Below are 22,259 nucleotides of genomic sequence, written 5' to 3' on the forward strand. Positions count from 1 at the left end.
TTTTTTCAGAAAAAGGACCGCAACTTTTCTTATGTTATTTGTTAGAAGGTGACGAAATATCAACGAAGTTTTATTTGTTCTTTCCACGTAATAATGAAACTTTTCAAAGTCATCATGATGTTGAAAAAATTACCCTTAAAGCTGAAAGATGAGAAGGTACACCAATTTCCATCACTTTGGAACTGTTCTGACAGAAGAAATATATGTGAGAGTTATGTACTTCAAATTATCTTCCTTCCAGAAACAAAAGAATTAAGAATTATAAAGTCTCTTCTATTGCCTTTCCCACATACCATATTTGCAAAACTTAGCTATGCATGGCCATTTCTTGTCTCCCTTCCCAACTTCCCTTTATATAAATTTTGTGGCTATGTTTTTTATTGGAATATTAGCACTGACTTAATTGAAAAATTATTTTGCTTCAAAACCAATACAAAGTCTTGTGAGGCCCACTGTGAAATTTTGCCTGGTTTGCTTGTAGACTAATTTTCTCTAGCTGTATCACTTATATTACCATTTACTACAAGTCTACAACTACTGGTCTTTTTTATTTTTTAACTTTGGGAATCAATAGGAGTGAAGCTCTCATTCATCTAAAGTTTTGTGTTTTCTCTTCTAAAATATCAGTATAGAAGCCCCACTGTTATGCAGTATACATTAATCATGGTCTTTGATGAGACATCTACAAATTCAGATAGTTAACTCTTTTCCCCTTACACATATGAAGGAACTACAGGAAAGAAAAAAAATAAAAAACCAAAACCTCAAAATTCCAATCACCCTGACTAGGACTTCTCTCTTTTGAGGTTCTTTTTGAGACTCCCCCCCTTCTATTAATTCACTTCCTTTTCTAAGCTGCTACTTCATTTTCTCAGCCTTCCCATCAAACTTTCTTCCCCACATTTTTCCCATCATCCTCACTGCTTAAACTCCACTCATACCCCCTCTCTCTCCCCTGCTCTTGCTGAAAACTCACCTCTTCTTCATAACCAACTTTGTTAGTCCAACGAAGTTTGCGCCGACATTGCTAGTGAATTGCACTCCAAATGGGAAGACATTCTTGTTGTTACAAGCAAAAGTTGAGGAAAGGTCTTTGGTCTCCAGAGGAAGATGAGAAGCTCTTGAGGCATATTACCAAGTATGGTCATGGATGTTGGAGTTCTGTGCCTAAACAAGCAGGTATAGTTAGTTATCTTGTTTTTTAACTAATGCAGCAAGCATAGCATAGAGAATAGTTAAGTAGTATTTCAAATATGTTTCTCTTTCCTCAAATGGAATATCTTCTGCAGGTCTACAAAGGTGTGGGAAGAGTTGCAGGTTGAGGTGGATAAACTACTTGAGGCCTGATTTAAAGAGAGGCACATTCTCACAGCAGGAAGAAAATCTCATAATTGAACTCCATGCAGTTCTAGGCAACAGGTAGATATGCCTTTTCGCTAATTTCAAGAGATTATCTTTTGTACTGGTGTTGAATTCTAAAGCTTCTATGGACCTTCATCAGGTGGTCCCAGATTGCAGCACAGTTACCAGGAAGGACAGATAATGAGATCAAGAATCTATGGAATTCTTGCATTAAGAAGAAACTAAGGCAGAGAGGCATTGACCCAAATACTCATAAACCTCTTTCAGAAGTTGAAAATGCAGAGGAGAAAACTGAAAGCACCTACAATAATACCACTAGCCTTAAAGCCTCAGAGGAGTCAAATGAAATGAACCTCGTCAAGGCAGAGAATTCAGGGTCGGTGGTAGTAGAACCCAAGTCGCCATTAGCTGCTTCAGACTGGTTTACAATTGACGGCTATTCAAGCACTAAGATGAACAATAACAACAGCAGCTCGGCGACAGTCACACCTACCAAGGATTTCTTTTTAGATAGGTTCATAAACTCTCATAGAGGCTCCACTACCACTGGCAAGCCTTCAGACTCTATGGAGTATTTCCCTCTTCAGCAATTGAATTATGGGTCCAATGCAGCAAGTCAGAACACATCTCTCTGGTATAATCAGAGCTGCAGACCTTTTGAGATGAATAATGAATTCAATTCCAATTCAATCTCCAGCCTTCTTCCATCCATATCAAGTTCCACCATTCAAACATCACTGGGTCCAAAGTCATCCATTGGTCTTCCCTCCAACAATCCTGGGCCTAATCCTTTTAACGTCGGCGGTGGCCAGTACTGGGAAGCTGGGACTTCTAGTAATAGTAGCAGAAGCAACAGCGGAAACAGTAGCGGTATTGAGTTACAAAGCAACCCCTCATTCTTTGAGAACAGTGTCTTCTCTTGGGGATTGACAGATTGCAATGTGGCGGATAAAGAATCGAGAATCTACTCCATTGAAGGGGAACCTGATGACATAAAATGGTCTGAATATTGCCCTACACCATTCCTAATGGCAGCCACTACACAAAGTCAATCCCCCCACCCAAGTATATGCAATGAGATTAAATCAGAAGCCCAGTTCACAATTGATGGTTCAAGTACTACATGGCATGAAAGTCAGCAGCACCAACAATTACAGACATCAGATATATATGCTAAGGATTTCCAAAGAATTGCGGCAGCTTTTGGACAACTTTAGCTTGTATTTAACATGTGAAGCCTCTGATTAGTGGGGGAAACAAAGAATTACAGAATTTTCATTTTAAACAAAGGCTTGAATAATGGCTTATTTTGATTACAGGTGTGTGCCATAGATTTTTTTTTTCTCTTGTAAATAGGCCTGATTGAAAAAAATTTGCTTTCATCTCTAAATATTTGTGATAGAAAGCAACTCATTTCGCATTCTTTGTTCGACGAATGGGATTGATCGAGTTGCAGAATAAGGGTAGTTCCACTTCCTTTTTCACTCTTCTCTGCTTCATTTGCTTTGGATTCAAATCATGTAATTCTTGCTGTAAACATTCAAAGGACTTTAATTTTTTATTTTGATTTTGATTTTGGTTTCATTTCATTTTCTTTAGTGCTACTCTCATTTCTCTGTTTCTTCATATCCTTAGTCTGAGTACTAGTCTCAGTTTTAACTAATATCTACTCATCCTTTTTTAACTGGGAATCTAGGAACCTGACATGTGTATTTTTTCCAATGAATCATTCAGAGAAATACCAAATATTTAAATAACAGTCTATCTTTGTCCCAAGAGATAGAGATGTTTTTTTTTTTCACTTTTTAAATTTGAAGTCACTTCCCTCCTTCAATATTAAAAATGGTATTGAAGACATGAGTTATAGCTGTCTTCCTTTGGTTTATTCCATCTAGGCCGACACCTTTCTTTTACTTGATTAAGAAGACTATGAAAGCAAGGAAGTGCTAGGCTAAGCACAAAAAATAGAAAAGAGCAAAGCTCCATAATAACTATGGAGTAATTCACCTAATAAGCAGTCCAATTCAAATGAAAGTGACTCGATCTGCCAAGGGCCACAGAGCCCTATGTCTTATAGTTTGCTTAGGGAACTAGCATTATGTTAAAGAAATACCTCTAAAGCAGGAAAAACTTCCAACTTAAGGAAAGATAGAAGTTATTTGAATGGTGAATTGGGAAAGTGGTGGTTGAGATAGATTATTTTTCTTCGAAATTAATTTGGCATCAACATTCATTGGTGTTGTGCATGATACTCCCTTCTCTGGAGCTGGGACTTTACCTATTTAGGAATTGGTGTATTTCATTGTGCTTAAAATGCAAGTTTAGGCCCTACACTACGTCCACCTCTTGACACTGATGTTTTGAAAATTTCTTGATGTGTATGTTTTCTTAGAACAGTATACTTATTACATTTGAAGAGAAAAGGATGAAAGTGAATGACCCTCTTTTCTCTATTCTTAGCAAAGCATCAAACTATATTGAAGGTCATTCCTAAACGCAGTTTTCTTCATACGAACTGCAAAATCTACTTAAAAGCTAGCATTACCTTACTGGGGTGGACAATGAACATGCAGAGGCATGCCACTTCACATGCACTTGTTATCTATGGAAAACAATTAAGATTGTGGTCTTGATATTAGGAAAAAGACATTTGTTGATGTTATTCCATGAGTGATTACGACTCGATCAGTATTATCAACTGTATTTAGATTTTCTCTAATTTATTTAGTTATATTCCGGTCGAGGAACGCACTAACCATGTCTCATGTCTGATGCATCATAGAACCTCATACACTCCTTATAATTCTCTCCTAATATAGGAAAAATATATATTTGGAGAGTTGTGATACAAATATACAACATATAAACAAGTCTCTTCATCTACAGGAATTGTATGTCTCGTAGCATGAACTATTTCATTCATTACTTTATATATAAGCTTATTTAAACTATAATTTCCACTTAAACTATTGCATTTATTTATTTGTTGTATATGTGAAAGCATGTGAACCACATTATTGGATCCCATAAGTCCTTATCCGATCCTTCCATTAGTTTATGAGATATCACACAAGAAAAAAACACAAAGAACAAGAACCGCAGTAGAATGCAAGGGTTGACTTAAATATTTTAATTCGACAAGCTCAAGTGCTTACCTGGATGAATAGTATGAGCACTTAATTAGCTACTGATAAAGTTTTCAGCCTCCATCACAGTTTACTAATTAGTAATACCTCATTAGCATCCATTGTCTTCAGCTTAGAGCCTTAGATGTGTATGTTCAATCATGTCAAGTTCCCAGAAGAGCATGGAGGGTATTGCATAACGTAAAGGAAACTTGGATTGAACTCTAAACAGAGAGCACAACTCTAAGATGAACAACTTTGTAGGGGATACATGTATGAAACAAGGAAACAAAGCATCTGAGGACTACAGTATACTTGTAGATCACACTTTTCCAAGCACTGTCACTGTATTTATGGCCAAGCTCTTGCATTAGGGATTTTAACTAAATGGACTACAGTATCCATTATCGGGTTTGCTAAATCCCAATTGGGTCCAATTTGAAGTTGAATTCGAGAACTAATGGGTTGGGTATTGAACCCCTAGTAATTTCAGGTTTTAATTAATTATTTCCTGGAAGATTTTAACGTTACTTGCTTTTAGGCATGTTTGTATTTTAATTGCAGAAACAAGGTTTATTGGTCGCCTATAATCAAGTGAGCGGTAGCGAACTTGTCTTCTGTCTGTACACCCCCCACCCCCCTGATTCAGCAAAACCCATCTCTCCCTCTCTCCTTTCTCACCAATACCCATGTCTCTCTCTTCCCCACTGCAATGCAGTACCTTCGGTCTATACTTATGTTACTATGAAATATGAAATCTTATTTTCACAAGAGAAAAAATTGAATGCAACTATAACTAAAAGTCTTAAACTCTTTAAGCCTGCAAGGGGCTATAGATAAGGCTGATTGAAAGGAGATTTTGTTACTTGTACAACAAAGTCTCCCAAATCACCACATTCGTGACTCTTCAGTGTCGCTTCATCTCTTTTTATTCCATTCAAGTGCATCAATTGAACACCGAATAGGTGACAATTGATGACTGACAAATGTTAGGGGGGTAACTCGTGATAATATATGCAACAAGAGAAAATTCTCCTAGAAAATATATACAATCTCAGCAACAACTCAAATAAATCGATACCAAGCAATATTTTACAGGGAGAAACTAACGTAAAAATTTCAGTTAATGAATTCTTCATAGAAAACTAGAAAGCAAGCAGGAACTTAGAAACCTCGGACATGTCCAAATTAAGGAATTATACCGATTCTACAGTATACCAGTTTTAACCTATCAATACAGAAAGAAGTGAAAAGAAAACTTCTAATATAAGAATCAATGAGCCTGTCATTACACAATCCAACAAATTAAATCCCTTGACAGAAATGCCTAAGAACAAGACTGACAAACTGCATCTACCTGAAGTTACCTGAGTATACTAAGTCTGTCTCACATCATTCAGTAACACCAGGACGAATAATTTATATTCTCATGTAAATAGACAACACAATCAAGGCATCTTTGTTTCAGTCAGCACTTGGCAACTTGAAATCAGTAGACTGTAGAAGATGCATTTGAGAAGTATAACTGAAAGCAGATGCCGTATCAGCAGGCAATGCCACAAACTTTAGGATCTGGCCCATGGAAGTTGGTAGTGAAGGGACTCACGCGGATCCAGAATAGAGCAAACAACGATGCCACAAGAAGAGACCAAATTACCACCACTGTTGGAATACGGCGCTTGAGACCAAACAATCCCTTCAAGAATGGATGGAGGTGGACAACCACACAGAAAGCAAAGAAGAGCCTACAAAACAGTAGGACCCAAGACCAATAACCACTGCTGGCTGCTAAGAACATTGCAGCAACCATTGCCCACAAGTTGATGAGGATCAATGTGGTTGGCAAAACTAGAAGTGATGTCAATTTGAACCGGTACAGCTCCCCAGCGTCATCATTGACATACTTCATCGTTGTTCCACTTGAACTGATTTTTAACCCCATCAAGACCTTAATGAAACCTTGGAAAAGAGCAAATAAATGCGAAGAAACTCCAGCAATCACCCAAAACTGCTGATTTCTCCACCACTCCTGAATTCTAACTGCACTCCACCTACTCTCAAGAACCACACATGACAAAATTGATGAAAAGAGCAGAATGGCCCATATACTAGCTTCATTGGAAACCTGCATAGGAAATAGACATGGATATATAAGAATAATGACTGGATTCTCAAGTTTTGAGATTTTTTCTTGTGATAAGAATAATTGACTGGATATATAAGTGTAATTGTTTCCTTTACAAATGTAAAAAAAAAAGAATAGGACAAAAATGAAGAAGTTTGGATGAATAAAATGGGATATGCAGCTAACAAATGGACATACAAAAGGCTGTAAGTACTAAGAAAGCAGGGTTATAACTTAGAAGATGCAAATAGAACTTACTTATTTTGGTTTAGGCAAGTGGATTCAACAATTTGAATGAAATAAGAACAAAACAAAAAATGTTCATCTGAAGCACTATCAGCGACACTACTTACTGCATTACTCCAATCAACCTCCGCTACATTTTTAGAGATAATATTTAAAAATTAAATTCAGCTCCATAACCTAGATGAAAAATGCATACAACAGAGTATAGACAACTGGAAAATTACACACCAACACAGATAGCATGGTATCTCAATAATAGATTTTGCTCAGTTATATTTTACACAAATATTCATCACGAATTATCATAATACAAAAATTAAAGGCAATTTTCAGTCTGACAAATCAGATTGAAATTTCCTGTAAGAATAATAAAATAAAATAAAAAAATAATAACGAAGAAAAAGGATGGCTTATCTCAAATCTTATATACCCTGAACGCGGTTGTGAGCAATGATATTATCCATAAATAAAGTGTGAAAATGTGGCGGGAGAGACTGGACATGGGACGGATAAAGATTTGCTGTAAAATCTAGCTACCATTTCCAGAAAGGCACAACTTTTATTTTATTTTATTTTATTTTTTATAAAATACATTTAGCTCAGACTTTTGAAATGAGACGAATATCAAATTTATGTATGAGTGTGTTCGTTTAGTGCCAAAGGCATGCCAAGATGTGCTAAATTTGCTTATACAGTTTATTTTGACAGTCTTGGCATAGGCGAGGCCACCCACTAACCAATCTTCTCCTAGAATCAATAGTCAACAACTACAGGAGTGCGTATGGAACAGAGAGTGAAAACAATTTTCGGGATAAGAGACACAGGAACAAGATTGAAAGTCAGAAATATAAAGTATCACAGATTATTATTTCTGAACTTTGGTGCCTCCATGTTACATAGCCGTAAAGTGCAACAATTTTTTCTTATATATATCATCATAGTGATGCACACGTATATACATATGACTTTGGAACCTATTTCCACAGTATGTCACTTTTTTGGGTTCAACAACCTCGTTCCATGCAAATAGCACAATTCTCACACAAAGAATTATAAAACCCTTTCTCTAAACACACAAAATTCTATTATTGATCAGTTCTAATTTGGCCAAAAGGCGTAACACTCGATTTATAACATACAACAACTTCATAAATGGAAATCTAACCTAAAAACGATTCTAAGGGAAATAGAAACATGAAATTCTTAATTAAAAGTACCCTAAAATAGATATAGCCTAAATAACCATATAATCCTAATTAAACTTAATTCCTAAAAATCCCTAAAAATACAAATGAAAATAGAAACTAAGTTGGGACTGAAATTAATTAAGGGTATCTAAACCCTAGGTCTGGGGTGCATCATGCAGATATCCCGCTGAACAACTGTTTTTTTTAAGCTAGTAAAAGATATATTTCATTCATTTCCAAAGAGTAACAAAACTACATAATAGATGAGACACTATGTTGTGAGGTTCTAGTTTTCCATCTACAAGAACTAAAAGCCGATACCATACACGATACAAGAGAAATACAACAAGGGGAAAATACAAAACAAGAGAAAGTACAAGGACAAAGATGCCACTTATCAACCAAATTAACACGAAAAATAAGATGCAGAATTTGTATGTGTCTCATAGGCGAGCTGAAGAGTAGTAAAAGGTGCCAAAGTTACGGGCTCTGTGGGTTCACTGCAGCAAGAGTGCTGGAAGGCACGTCACTGATGGGGTATATACATGTACAAGACTACAAGTATGTGTGTAACTGTGTGAGTACTTATCAAGTGACTGGTATATAATAGTTTTAAAAAGCACTATGAGGGGAAGGTAGCTTCTTTGGAGGAGGTGATCATGTCTATAAAGGGTCAACCTGTTCTTTCGGGCAGAAGTTCATGTGGAGATGCAGGATATTCCTTTTCAGTCACTTTTGTTCAGTTGGTTCCTCTCTGAGATGAGAAAGTGTGGTTGCTGCTCTTGTTGTTTGTTTTCCTTTCCATTTCTTTAGAATTTATAGTAGGCCACCTTTACTAACATAAGTTTTGATTAATTATTTATACTTTTCACATCTGTTAGGAAAGAAAAAAGTACAACACTTTCGCTTTGACACTCCCTTTCCAATCACCTTCTCCAACTTTAGACTTGTGGATTCCAAAAGTGATGCAAGTGAGCATGTAACTTATTAGGATATAAAGATCTAACCATACCAAGTTTCTCTACTCTCCAATTTGTCATCTCCACTCTCTACTTGGCTATCTCCTCTTACCATCCGCTTTTCACTTCATTACTTCCACCTAACAATACTAAACATCAATTTCTTTAGTCATATTTAAAATAATTAAAAAAGAAATGTGCAAACAAACATTTGAGTCCAAAAAAGATTAATGCATAGCGTGCAATGAAACATGATAGATGTAAGGGATCTATGGTTGTAAGCAAAACATACCACAGGAATGATAAACTTTCTGGTTAGAAGGAGAACGGCTGGTAGAGTACAGTAAATGAGCAAGGGGATGGATGTAAGGGGAGATATAGTGGTATTTATATAAGCAACTCTCTCCAACCACTTTAGCTGTCCACCATATCCATACCATATTGGACAATGCGAACTGAGCAGAATCTCAATGCAGCCAAAAGCCCATTGGAAGACTTGTCTTAAACGATCAGAAAGATCAATGGGTGCAGAACCTCTGAAAGCAGTGCGAGCAGGCATACAATATACTGATCTCCAACCTCGACTGTGCATTTTTAAACCAGTCAAAATATTGCTGGTCTGAGAGCCATATATCCAACCAATCTTGCATTGAGGGGGGAAACAGGGGGACACTAAAATTTAGGTCAGGTTTCAAGCAGCTTCATTTAAAGATACAATGGTTTAGCTATTACCTCTCGCCCCCATGCAGTGTTCTCTTCATAATCACAACTGATTACGGATATTGCTTCTGTAAGGATCTCATCAGGAGTAGTAGACTGTGAAAATCTATCATCATTAACAAGAACTGATGCAAGCAGAATTCTAGACTGGCCAAAACACCTCTCCAAACTATAAAAGACAGAAGGAAACTCATTTTCAAGGTTTCTTGGTTCTGTTCCTAGTAAGTTTGAGATGTCCTCGTCTATAACATGAGTAGGAGAATAATAACCACGGTTGTCACTAGACCTTCTCACTTTATAGTCGCAACAATCCGTTTTACATAGTTTTGCTCCGGATGGAGGGTCATATCCGTATAGAGCTTTCCGGTTGAAGAAGCAACCTGATCCGATACAAAGAGGTCCTTGTATTCCATCAAGACCCTTCATGTTGGCCTGCCACATAAAAAACAAAATTAAAAGGGAGCTCAGAATCAACAAACAGAAGTGAAATAAAGTGTTCAGTGGAAAATGAAAAAAAGAAAAGAAAACAATTACAAAACGAAAAAAGTTTAAGCATCTAAGAAATATAATCACATCAATGTGTAAAAAGTTCCACTAGCCAAATCCATGAGCATGGATTATTAATTAATTAGTAGTTTCTATTTTGTTTGGCTTCCTAATTCAATTAGAAATAGAATTTAGATAGTTTCCTATTTCGTTTCCAATTAGGGTTAGTAGTTGTTTTCTTATATAAAGACATCTAGGCCTTCATTGTTAGAGGGTTATTATTGATTATTAATTCTTTGTGAATTGTTCTTCATGTTTGAAAGTTTAAACCCTAGATTTAAGTGTTTGTTTTATTAAATCTTATTGATGTTCATTCATTGTTAAAGCTTCCGCCAACAAGATACATCAAATTGGTATCAAAAGCCAATCGATTTTTGGGATTTTTTTTTTTCCAAGAAACATTGTTCACCGCGGGTTACTGTATCACCAAACACTATTCACTGCAAAAAAAAAAAAAAAAAAAAAAAAAAATCTTCAATTTTCTTGGTTAATTATCATGGAGTATCGTAGGAGAAGTAGAAGAGAGTTACTACCGCTGCCGGATCATCGAAGTTTCCATGGGTCGATGTACCATGCTGATCACAATTATGAGAAAACTTACTATGGATTGCAGTTGCCGCAAGAGTTTTACTCCTTCAAGAAGGTATGAACCTCCTTCCCGTCCTCCATTATTGGTTGTTAGTTTGAGGCAAAAATTCAAGTCAGAGAAGAGATGCGAATTTTCCTCCCACGAATCAATGTATGATTCCGATTCCGACCATACAAAGAGGGATGGTGTTTCCCCTCTTAAAAATTGTCACTACCACCACCACAAAAAAAATTTATCTTTGTTGGTTAGGCAAACTCCCCAACCTTCTCCTCCTGATCAACTTGGTAAATCATCTAAAGAAAGAAAAAATAGTTGTTCTGATCCTGCTTGGGAAGTTCCTCCACCACCTGACTATGAAAGAGAGCGACAATGTCAACATCTTTTGTTCCGAAAAATCTCTCGCACAACCTGCCCACTGCCTCTTTTTCAAAATCTACGGGACCAGCACACCACACCAGATGAATTTGACGAGTGTCACCACCACCAAGAAAAACAAAAGGTTCTTCACTCTGTAAGACCACTTGTACAAAGTTTCGAGTGTGATCGTCATCAACAAGTTCATACTGCTCGCAGCAGTGTTGTAACTCAGCACCCACCACCATCTGCTCCAGTTTGTGAGAAACAAGATTTTGAGAATAAAGAGAAAACCAAGCATCAAAACCATCAGCCATCGGTGTGACACTTCACTTCAGTTCGAATGATCTGTGTGCTACTGTTCATCCACTTCGTCCCACTCTACCCACTTCTTTCTCAATTTCAGTTGATATCTATAAATCTATTGACAAACAAAAAGAAAGTGGGAACGACATAGATAAAGACAAGGTAGGAATCCCGGCATCCAAGCGTTTATCTTTGCGAGAGTGTGAATAAGATAAAGTAGTTCAATGTGTACCAAAGGCTTTGGTTAGAAAAGAAGAACGTCTGGCGAAAATTGGGGATGGAGATGATGAATTTGTTAGGACTTATACTGTAAAGAAAGTTCAAACTGATGCTTCGGTAGCTCCTCATCATCTAGTGCCAAGGATACAGTCTAGATTCTCTACAAGTAATGGTGTTGAATTTATTTTTCCATTGGACTGGATGATACAAAATAAGCAAATTGGAGTAGCCAAAGCAATGGAATTGAAGCAGGTTGTTTGGAACAGTATGAGATGTCAAAACTTTCGTTCTTTGGAAACATGTCTGCCTGAAAGTCACAACCCAGTGTTTTTCAATAGATGCTTTATTTCTGTATATCAAAAGCCTGTTTTGCAATAAGTTTATAATGAAGTCTCCACTAAAAACTTTTAGTTTCATAGTTTGGGACACAGGGGGAGTTCTTATCAGTGTTAAATCTGTCCAAATTGCTAACGTATGTCATCCTATGTTGACCCCCCAACAACATAAGAATGTATTGATTCCTGGTGATCTTGTTTTTGGTGATATGAAGTTATTCCAAGATTCTTACATGGATCCATTCCTTTCTAATCTAGTGGTGCCTTTTTCTCCATGGAAGTATAAAGGAAATCAGTGCATATTTCACGGATGGCAGTCTCAATTTTCTTTCCAATGGAATATTTTGGATGACGTGAACGTGAAATCGTGGTGTATTATTACTTTTGTGAGTCGATACAAAGCCAAAATTTGAGGCCGAATTTTCTACAACCCGGGGAGGGTGACGTATACGATTATGAAGAGTTTTTGTGCGTTGATGGATTTTTATAACTCCAAACTCAAGGACAAGTTTCTTTCAAGCCGGGGAGTATGATGTATGAGTATGGATTATTAATTAATTAGTAGTTTCTATTTTGTTTGGTTTCCTAATTCAATTAGGAATAGGATTTAGGATAGTTATAGTTTCCTATTTGGTTTCCAATTAGGGTTAGTAGTTGTTTTCTTATATAAAGACATATAGGCCTTCATTGTTAGAGGGTTATTATTGATTATTAATTCTTTGTGAATTGTTCTTCATGTTTGAAGGTTTAAATCCTAGATTTAGGTGTTTGTTTTATTAAATCTTATTGATGTTCATCCATTGTTGAAGCTTCCGCCAACAAGATACATCACATTACCTCATGACTCATGAGCACACATCGTTAGATAGAGAAACATCTAAAACTGACATTCAAGTTTGTATGGATTTATGGAAAGAGGTAACAAAGAATATGAAGAAGAAAAGGGAAAAACAAGGAAAATTCATGATATCACAATGACATCTAAATGCTAATTCAACATTATTAATATCAGATAAAACTCAACAATATATATAATACTCTCTAACTGCTAGTATTCTACTTTAAATTCTGAAACAAACAACACAAGGTATAAATTGGCTCAACCTCTTGACAATTCGAAACATAAACACTATCAATCCGAACGCATTTTCTTTTTCTTCTTTGTTGTTAGGTAAAGGTAAAAATTCATTGAAGTAGGATCAAAGTAGGTTAAGGTAGCCTATAAGCAGAAAGAAATTAAAATGTGGAGATAAAAGTATCTATGTATTTGAAACGATAAAGCGTGCATACCAACATAATTTCATAGTGTTGCAAATCGAAAGAAGTACGTTACATTGGTATTTGGTACTCTCCTTTAAAAAGCTGATATGCCACTCTCACTTACCAGCACGTCGGCATCTAGTGTCGGGACTTCACAATAGTACAATACACATGCCGCTTTTGTGGTTCACATGACATAGATGGAACCTAGGCATTCACAATGCTTTGGAAGATAGGGATATTGTGAGTCTTCTTGCCACAGATACCTTGGATGTTATTCCTTCTATTACACCAAGTAGAAATAGCTGGATATGGACTATTGGTAAGAAAGAGAGATTCACCACATTCTTCTATTATGCCCTTTGCTCCTATCTCTCATTGTCCTAACGCTCTAGAGTCCTAGACTCATCCCAGATTTCCAAGCACAACTATCTGAAAGACTGGAATTTTCTCAAGTCTTCTTGTGGTTTGCGTCTTTAAATAAGATCCTTTTAGCTGATCTCATTGGAAAAGAAGTTTGAACTTTTTCCCTTTCGTGTTTATCTGATAGGAGTGCATTAGTCACAATCGGAAAAAGAGTTTGGTGTTATTTTAACAATTCATCCGGAGTTTCACTGTGAGAGTTCACTCCTCGGAGGGAAGTAGGTTGTGGAGCATCTTGCCCTTTGCTATTATGTGAGGCCTTTGGCTCGAGAGGAATGGGAGACACTTTGACGGCAAAGCTCAGCCAATGGAGGAGAATATTCTCTCGATCAAAGGGTACTTCTTCCTTTGCCAATGATATAGGAGTAGAGAGATACCCTTTCGGGAGTTCTGTACTCAGATGGAGATACTTTGCTGGTTTTGCGTAGATTGGTGTCTCACATCCCATGTGTTAGCCTCTTTCTGTAGATAGTTTCAGCTTAAAATTTCCTATTTTGTACTTTGTATCGCTTGTATTATAGGATATCACGTCCTAAAATACTTGTCTAATTGGCAGTAATATATTTTCATTTTTAATGATCAATAAATAAAATGTGTATCTTCCCTATTATTAATAAATACAAGCCAACCATATTTCACTTTTTTATGTTTTTACGTTTATAAATACATACTAAACTGCACATTCGAACTGTTCAAGAGTAATGTTCGATGCCATTCAGATTAGGAGATAAACTAGAAAAATGTTCTTATTTAAACTTGTGCAAGAAAAAGGCTGATTGCTACCACAAACCATAAAGTACAAGTTAATAAAAAAACAATTAAATTTTAACAAAGGTGCATTCGTAGTTGAAACCTATGTTACATGGACAAGTTTTTTTTTTTAAAAAAGCTCCATGTCGGATAGGTATCCACATGTCCGTGTCGGACACACATGCACACATATTGTAAGTGATATATCTCTATTTTTGATATTTCGCAGTGTCGGACACTACATATATCCATGTCAATGTAACTTGGGTTGAAACTGTAGGTATCTGTTGGAAGAGAACAAAAAAAAAACTTATTCTCTTTGAAGTTTACCTAGTTCACACACACACAAACAAATGTGACGTGTCAAACTTCCAGAATGAAATGTTTGAATGCCTCGCCTCCATTTAGTGTAATATATTATATATCATTGTATGGGGGAGTAGGGGTGGGAAACAGGCCGGGCCAACATTTAAAGCCCTTAAGATATTAAAGTCGGGCCAGCCCGACCCTAAAGTCAGCATAGGGCCAGGTCATAAGTCTAAATCTCCAGCCCTGACCTTACCCTAATCCCTCTTTAAAGGCTTTAGGGCCGAGCTTATATATTTTCTTCTTTTTACTGCATCAATTTTAGAACTCATTTATATTACAAAATTTTTACAAAGATCTGCAAACTCAAAGTCCCACCACTTTGAAATTGGAATAACAACCAATCTAGAAATAATCCCTGATAAGTCCAATAATTTAAAATGCATATCCACAATCTAATAAACTGAAGTACATAGAGACTCACACTTGTATTTCAAAATTATCGTTAAAATGTATAAGACACATTTTGGAAGGACCTTTCACTGACATCAATGGAAAGACCTTTCACTGACATCAATCTGTTCTTTCTTATACTCAAATCTCACCAAAATTACATTTAATATTGAAGAGCACAAAGATAAATAAGAGTTTGGAATGAGCTTTTACTGACGTCAATCTATTTTTCATTAGGCTAGTGCCTAGTACTCATTCTTCTTCTTGGCGGCTAGGTTAGATGGGGAGTTGTGAGTTGTGAGTTGTGAGTTGTGAGTTGTGAGATAGAAACAATTAGGTTTACAAGTTTTTATGATATAAGACAAGTTATTAGAAGTACTCATATAGTATGTGATAAATTACAAAAGACAATGTTATTTTAATTGAAAACATTTAACAATGAGTTGAGCAATTATAGTATGTGAATTTATAGTGAAACTATAACTAGGGCTTGGTGAGGGTCGGGCTAATGAGGGCTGAATTAGGGTTGGTCCTATGTTTCAGAACCTTAGCCCTGCCCTGCCTTATAATAAAGCATTAGGGCCGGGCCGGTCCTGCCCTAAACTATGTAAGGGCTTTAGTTGTGAAGGCTTCATAAGGCTTAGGGTTTGGCCGGTTAAGGCCGGGTTAGGGTTGTTAGGGCCAAATTCCCACCCCTAATGGGGAGGCACACATCTACCGATATGAACAAATATCAATGCAGATTACTTGCACAACAAGTGATGTGGCGCACATGAAGACGTTATGAATTCTCCCAAGATCCATTCCTCACATGTCGGCCTTAATGCCTATACTTCTATTTTATGTCTACTTTACCATTACTTTCTTCCTTTGTCTTGGATTCATAGCTAGCAAGAAATCCCCACTTCTAAATAAGGGCATGCACTCCTAAACTCTTTTGTTGAATATTATGTTTCAATTTGTAGATAAAAGTTCTTCTGTTTAGGGTTTAGTTTAAAACCAAAAGGTGATTTAGGGTTTATATGAGTTTAACTAGTGTTCTTTATAGCTTTTGCGATTTATTTACATCAATACTACTCAGATCATTTGAATGTATACAGGCTGATGCATGCAAACTAAGTATTGGTTTAGCAGAAACTAAATAATGGTGAAAGGAAACTACTTACATCGTAAAAGATTGTCGTATGGTTTGCATACCGATCAATTGCATCAACACCATCAAATCTCTGAGGGAATTGGACATAGCATACTTTGTTTGTGGTGGTGGGATCCATCATAAAACACATGGCTTCAAGGAACGCATTGCTGTTGTTTATATATTGATTGTGCTCAAGATTTAGAATGTAAGCTCCATTTGTAAGAAGTGCAGAAACTCGGACCTGAAGATATAAACAATGAGACCCTTTGTTTTTGTCTTTCCTGCTCACTATATTCTTAGTAATACTGATCCAGTACTTCATAGTGTACCAGTGCATTCAGGGAGCCTGCTTTCTCATTGTGCTGGAAAGCAGGGTGCTTTTCACGGGATACATAAACTAGACGTGGCAAATCTTCACAGTAATTGTCATTTGACTCACCAGCGCCTAGTAATATCTGAAAATAAATGAAAACTGTTTTTACTATATCCACCATAAAACAAGAGTTCAGTATACAATATGTTTGTGAATCACATTAAATAAATCTAAGTGAATACCTGTATCATTCCTGGATGATTTCCAGTATTATTCCCAGGCCACGGACAGCCATCTTTCATAGTCCAACCATATGAAGGAACATTTTTGAATTTTGCTTCAAGGCTATTGATGCGGACTTTGAATTCCTCATAGTGTCTCTGCAAATGATATGGTACAAAACCTCTGTTTAATAATATCAATATCGTCTTACGTACTTCAAAGAAAAACAATTTACACATGCAAAGAAACATAACAGCATAAATCATTTTCGATGATACTTTTCTAACATCACATGCAATGACACCCAAAAATAATCACATTTTTACTAGACCAGATACTCACTTAAACCATAAAGCGAAAAACCACTTTGACTTTGACTCATAACAGATCTCAGTATCTTACATTTCATTTCGAATCTTGCCTGTCAAAATATGAGATGGTCCAACTACTGAAGGTTCTCGCCAGAAACATAAAAGGAATAGCTTAAGCAACTTACAAACAGAGGAAAAACAAAAACAAAAAGAAACAAAAATGTAAGAATTGATACTTGCTAAATCTAAAAAATAAGTTCCACTACTGAGAAAGTACACCCCAACTACGTTGTCCCTTAGCACACTCATCCTCCATCAGAAATCTTGCAAGGACGCCCCAGCATGGATTGAAGGAAAGCAAAGATTTCGGAGACTTATCAACATAGCCAAGCATCCGAACTTCTTGGCAAAGTCTATATTGCTATGATCTCCAGAAGACACTTATCCATGGTCAATTAAACACTGAGAGTGTGTATGATTCACATGAGGGAAATTCCTATGGGAAACCCACTTTTTAGTTTAAACTTTTTTGAAATGCGAGAATACAGGGGAACTTTTATCACCCCCCAAGAACATTTATTTATCGGAAAAATTAACTAAGGGGAGCAACTGGGAAACTTAGTTTAAAATACGAGAATGAGTGGGCACTTTTATCAACCCCCAAGAACATTTATTTATCGGAAAAAATAACTAAGGGGGGCAATTGGGAAACTTTCATGGAGAAATTCTTCATGAAAGCTCTTGAGGGTGGAGAAACATCCCATGCATGCTCATATTCACAAAGGCACCAAGAAACAGTGTGTTACCTCTCAGACTAAGGAGCCTGCGAAAGTAATATCTTCCAAGTCCTCTAACTTGAGTTGATAGAGAGAATATTGGGTATCTTAGAGTTTCTTCCAACTTTAAAAACTATTTTTCCAAAACAAATTTTACAAATCTTTACGTAAGATGACTGGTAAATCAATAAAGAAACAGTAACTGTTAGTTTCTATATTTTTCCGGATAAAAGGGAGATGATGGGGTTGTGAGAACTTACTGTTAAGACAAAATTATTGTACCTTTATTAACCTCCGCTCCTTTGGGAAAGTAGGGAATATATTGTATTTCAGGTGGTCAGCCTTTTGTGTGAAATAACTTTCAGGAGATCTAGGCTCGATGCTGAACTTCTTACAAAATGGCACCCACTTTTTAGCATACTCGCAACTTTCTAAAAGAGTTTCAAGCGTCAACAAAGATGCCTTGTCATCCGAAACATAGCAACATATCTTTTCAGATGGATAATTTACAGAAAGGACCGACAAAACAGTGTTGGCTATCACAAGAGGTGATTCTTTTAAAAGATCTACAGTGCCAACAAATACGTCTATGAAAGCGAGCTCAGACTGTTTCCCTGGTTGGTTATACCTGAAATATATAATAATCTTCGCATGATACAGTTTCTTTCAATTAAAAAACAAGAAATGTGCAACAAAGAGAAGAGGCGAGAGGACGGCAGAAGCCATCTTTACAAAGGGAGATAGAATGGTATCTCCAGATTATGACATCTCCTAGGCCAACATTGACCCCTAAGGACTATCAATATTTGTAGAACTCATACAGATTTCCGAAAAAGGAAAAAAGAGTAAAACAGAAAATCTAGGTACTATATGACATTATACTTTGGAGTGTGGTCCACAGACTGAACTGAAACCATTTAATGGTGTTCATTGGCCCCCTTCACTCGCTGCAGACAGGTGACTGCAGGGGGAGATTCTTGCTATTGTCCCTCTTATTTTGGAGAATTAGAGAGGGTTAACTACTAAAGAAACATCTTTCAGATACAGAAATCTCTCCACCTCAAGCATAAGCGTTCAGGATATGTTTCCCTGCAAACAGGATGCCACTTAGGAAACTGGTCAAGAATCCAAGATATTGAGAACCAGACCTCGCAAATGACCGAGGCTAACCAAAGCCCATATGCATTTTGTACAGGATGGGTCAGTCGATAATGAAGAAAGAACGCCAATATTACAACACGAAAGAGGATGATAACTCTGTAAGGATTGATTCTTGATGAAGGCACAGGCACCTTTCTTGATAGTGGGAATCGTATTTCATTATCCCTAGGAATAAAAAGAAAATGAATAAGTAAATATAACAGTACAAGACTCAAATGAAACATTACTTAAACAACTCTTTGATTTCCCAATCTGAAGTGTCAAATAAGGCTTTGTGGTCCACTTTATGAATTGAATTTAGTTAATCGTAACAAATGCTCTGTCTTCCACTTCATGAAGAACCAAAGTGTTTTTCAAAATTTCAATACTGGAATCCAAGTACTCAAGAAAAAGAAAGTCATGCACATTTGTTCTGTATAAAGCATAAACCAAGAACTGCACTCATATTCTTAACTTGTTATCCTTCAATAGATGAAATGCGATGAAGCACAAAAGTTATAGCTATTAAAAAATTTCAATTAATGACATTATAAATTTAACTTTCATGTGTAACGATAGCACAATTAGCAATAAAAGCCACAGGAAGAGCTCCAGCCACGAAGTAACATTCATCAATATCTTCCTTGCCTGGGTCTTTATTTCCCTATCCACTGTAGATTTGTAGGTGTCTTACTTCTCAAGATACTAATCTGGAGTAGTTCTGGAGGAAGTAAAAAGGTATTTGTCAGTACTATCCTTGTTCCTTAACTCTTCTATCTTCTTCCTCTTCTTTTGGGAGAAAAAAGTCTAACATGACATTGTTTCCATCAATGGGTGCTAATGTGCTTCGCTACGATGTCGGTGTGTACATGGATTTCTATGAAACTATTAAGTCTCAATGTTACATGGGTTAATTGTAAATATACTCAGCCCACCTTATATTTGAAGAATTTTAAAACTCTATAATATTAAGTCCTATCTATGAAGATTATAACATTGTCAAACAGTTGATTTACAAAATTAGGATCCTCAGCCAAGAAAAGAATGTATGGAAATGGCATAAGTAGAGCACAAGTAAATGGACCAATCTTACACCCAGGCAAAGGATTACATTTGTTTTCATCCTGCTCCGACACGTTTGACCATGCTCAGATTGTCAAGATGATCTAACTAATTAAGCATAACAAGTAGAAACCAAGCAATGTATTTTTTGATAAAATTTAATATAAAACAAATAAAATCCTTACAATTCTAATTGGTGAACCTCCACCTCTTCCAAAGAAGCACAATCAGTTGCATCAGGTACCTCCTTTTGGCTTCCAAATTGAAATAAAAACTGTTGTCTTGCTAGCTTCCACTGAGAAAGCCTCTCCCTCCACAGAATAGACTTGAAGCTCATAAAGACTGACTCCGGATGACATATTTGGGATGACGCATTGCCTAATGGTTGAAAAAACATTAAAAACTAATACCTTGATGATATTAATCAATTGCCTAGAATGAGCAATAATATAATTCATACAAACATGTAAAACATTCTCAATCTGATTGATCACTTAATTAAAAAGGTATACTTGTGACAATGTATCAGAAAAATTATTTTGCTACACCTAAATAATGAGTTTTTCAGGAAGTAAAAAATGCATTCTTACGTCAAATGGAGCTTTCAGAATTGGTAAAAAAAGACACCCAGTGCATTGGTTGGTTGTACGGAAAGAAATACAAGACTGGGTCTTCTTTCTTTCTTTCTTCTTCTAGAGAGAGAGATATACGCCCGGAAAGCATGGCGAATTCTTCAGTTCTCGTGTGCCCTCAATTTTCTATATTCCCGCTTGACATGTAGTCCTAGGTACAAATGTTAGGCGAGTATTTTAACAACAATTGTTGATATGTAAAATGGAGAATTCGCTTTTAATCGCCTAGGAGCCAAAAGCCCTCTAAGCCATCTCATCAAACATCCACAATCTCTGATTAACTAGAGTTTAATTAAAAGAGAGGGTTCTATACATATAATTTATCATGACACACTTAAACAAACTCAAAATCGTTAGTGCATTTATAAGTTTCGGATTAAGCTAATATTTTGTAGATATGAGCTCCTAACTATTCTAAACATTGTTACAAATAATCAAAACAATTCAAACTTACCAAATGTAGTTAATAATTTATAAAATTTGGCTAATTGTAGATCGTTCATTTTCACTATTTTTGATACTATATTTGGCAAGTTTAGAAATTTTTATTTTTTATTATTTGTGACAATGTTTAAAATAGTTAAGAGATCATATCTACAAAATATTAGCCTAATCCGAAACTTATAAATGTCCTAACGATTTTGAGTTTGTTTGAACCCCTCCCTAATTAAAATTTAACCAAATATTCTCTTTCCAAAACATTCTACTTTTTTCTCCATAAAAGTTTCCTATGTTTCCATAAAAAAAAATCTACAACAATAATATATGAAAATTGAATTCCAAATAAACCATTCGTCTATTTTTTTTTCTCTCCGTCCCCATTATTCCCTCCTCTTTAGCTTTAGGGCGTAAAACCAAAGAAAAATGAAAAGAAAAATCCTTATATAATAACATGAAACGTATGCCATTAATTATGATAAAAACTCTTAAAATTTACCATTATTTTTAAAGAAACGTATATATATTGCATACGCAAATTGCAACTTTATTACACCCCATAATAATGATGATAATAGCCCAACACACACACACACACACACACACAAAAACAATTTTTAAACTTTAATTGAATGAAAGGAACCCTTGAAAAATCTGCAACACAAAATTAAAAATTTGTAAAAAGCTTAGAATCCATTAGCTAAATGAGAAAGAATAGACTAAGTAGGGAACTAGGTATGGTACTTACAATAACAATTCTAAAGGTTTCACCATATGGGTCTCCATGACGGTTGAGGCACATCATATTGTTTGTTTAAAAAGTTGAGCAATCCCTACAAGTACATAACATCACAACAACAATTTAACTTCATGTTTGAGTATTTACTAGACATAATTAACCTAGTTCATTCCTATTTTCAAATTTAAGAGTACCGTACCACTGATTTGTTTACCGTAGTGAA

The 22,259-nt window shown here is 36.0% G+C and overlaps 2 protein-coding genes across 6 annotated transcripts; one reads left to right on the plus strand and one right to left on the minus strand.

The window, feature by feature from the left end:
• The first annotated feature begins 312 nt into the window (after positions 1–312).
• LOC147481271 (transcription factor MYB61-like) lies at positions 313–2,944 on the plus strand. Its single transcript, XM_086581539.1, has 3 exons — positions 313–1,179; positions 1,290–1,419; positions 1,502–2,944. The coding sequence occupies exons 1-3, from the start codon at positions 1,047–1,049 to the stop codon at positions 2,577–2,579; spliced, it is 1,341 nt and encodes a 446-aa protein (XP_086437665.1). The 5' UTR covers positions 313–1,046; the 3' UTR covers positions 2,580–2,944.
• A 2,790-nt stretch (positions 2,945–5,734) lies between these two features.
• LOC147481272 (putative cellulose synthase A catalytic subunit 8 [UDP-forming]) lies at positions 5,735–21,194 on the minus strand. 5 transcript variants are annotated; one of them, XR_015207001.1, is made up of 11 exons: positions 20,818–21,194; positions 20,413–20,605; positions 19,085–19,351; positions 18,308–18,653; positions 16,959–17,096; positions 16,733–16,858; positions 16,432–16,644; positions 9,737–10,156; positions 9,297–9,647; positions 9,058–9,144; positions 6,477–6,612 (listed from the first exon to the last, which is right to left on the minus strand). XR_015207001.1 is itself a non-coding variant. In XM_086581536.1 (10 exons), exons 2-10 carry the CDS (start codon positions 20,562–20,564, stop codon positions 6,031–6,033), a joined length of 2,595 nt encoding a protein of 864 aa, XP_086437662.1. In that variant the 5' UTR covers positions 20,565–20,605; positions 20,818–21,186; the 3' UTR covers positions 5,735–6,030. The 5 variants fall into 5 exon arrangements, 3 of the variants coding, with proteins under 3 accessions (XP_086437662.1, XP_086437663.1, XP_086437664.1); XR_015207002.1 differs by having other exon boundaries at positions 6,561–6,612; positions 9,058–9,153; XM_086581536.1 differs by lacking the exon at positions 9,058–9,144 and having other exon boundaries at positions 5,735–6,612; positions 20,818–21,186.
• Positions 21,195–22,259: the final 1,065 nt, after the last annotated feature.

Source organism: Coptis chinensis, chromosome 8 (assembly GCF_015680905.1).
Source record: "Coptis chinensis isolate HL-2020 chromosome 8, ASM1568090v1, whole genome shotgun sequence".
NCBI classification, from domain to species: domain Eukaryota; kingdom Viridiplantae; phylum Streptophyta; class Magnoliopsida; order Ranunculales; family Ranunculaceae; genus Coptis; species Coptis chinensis.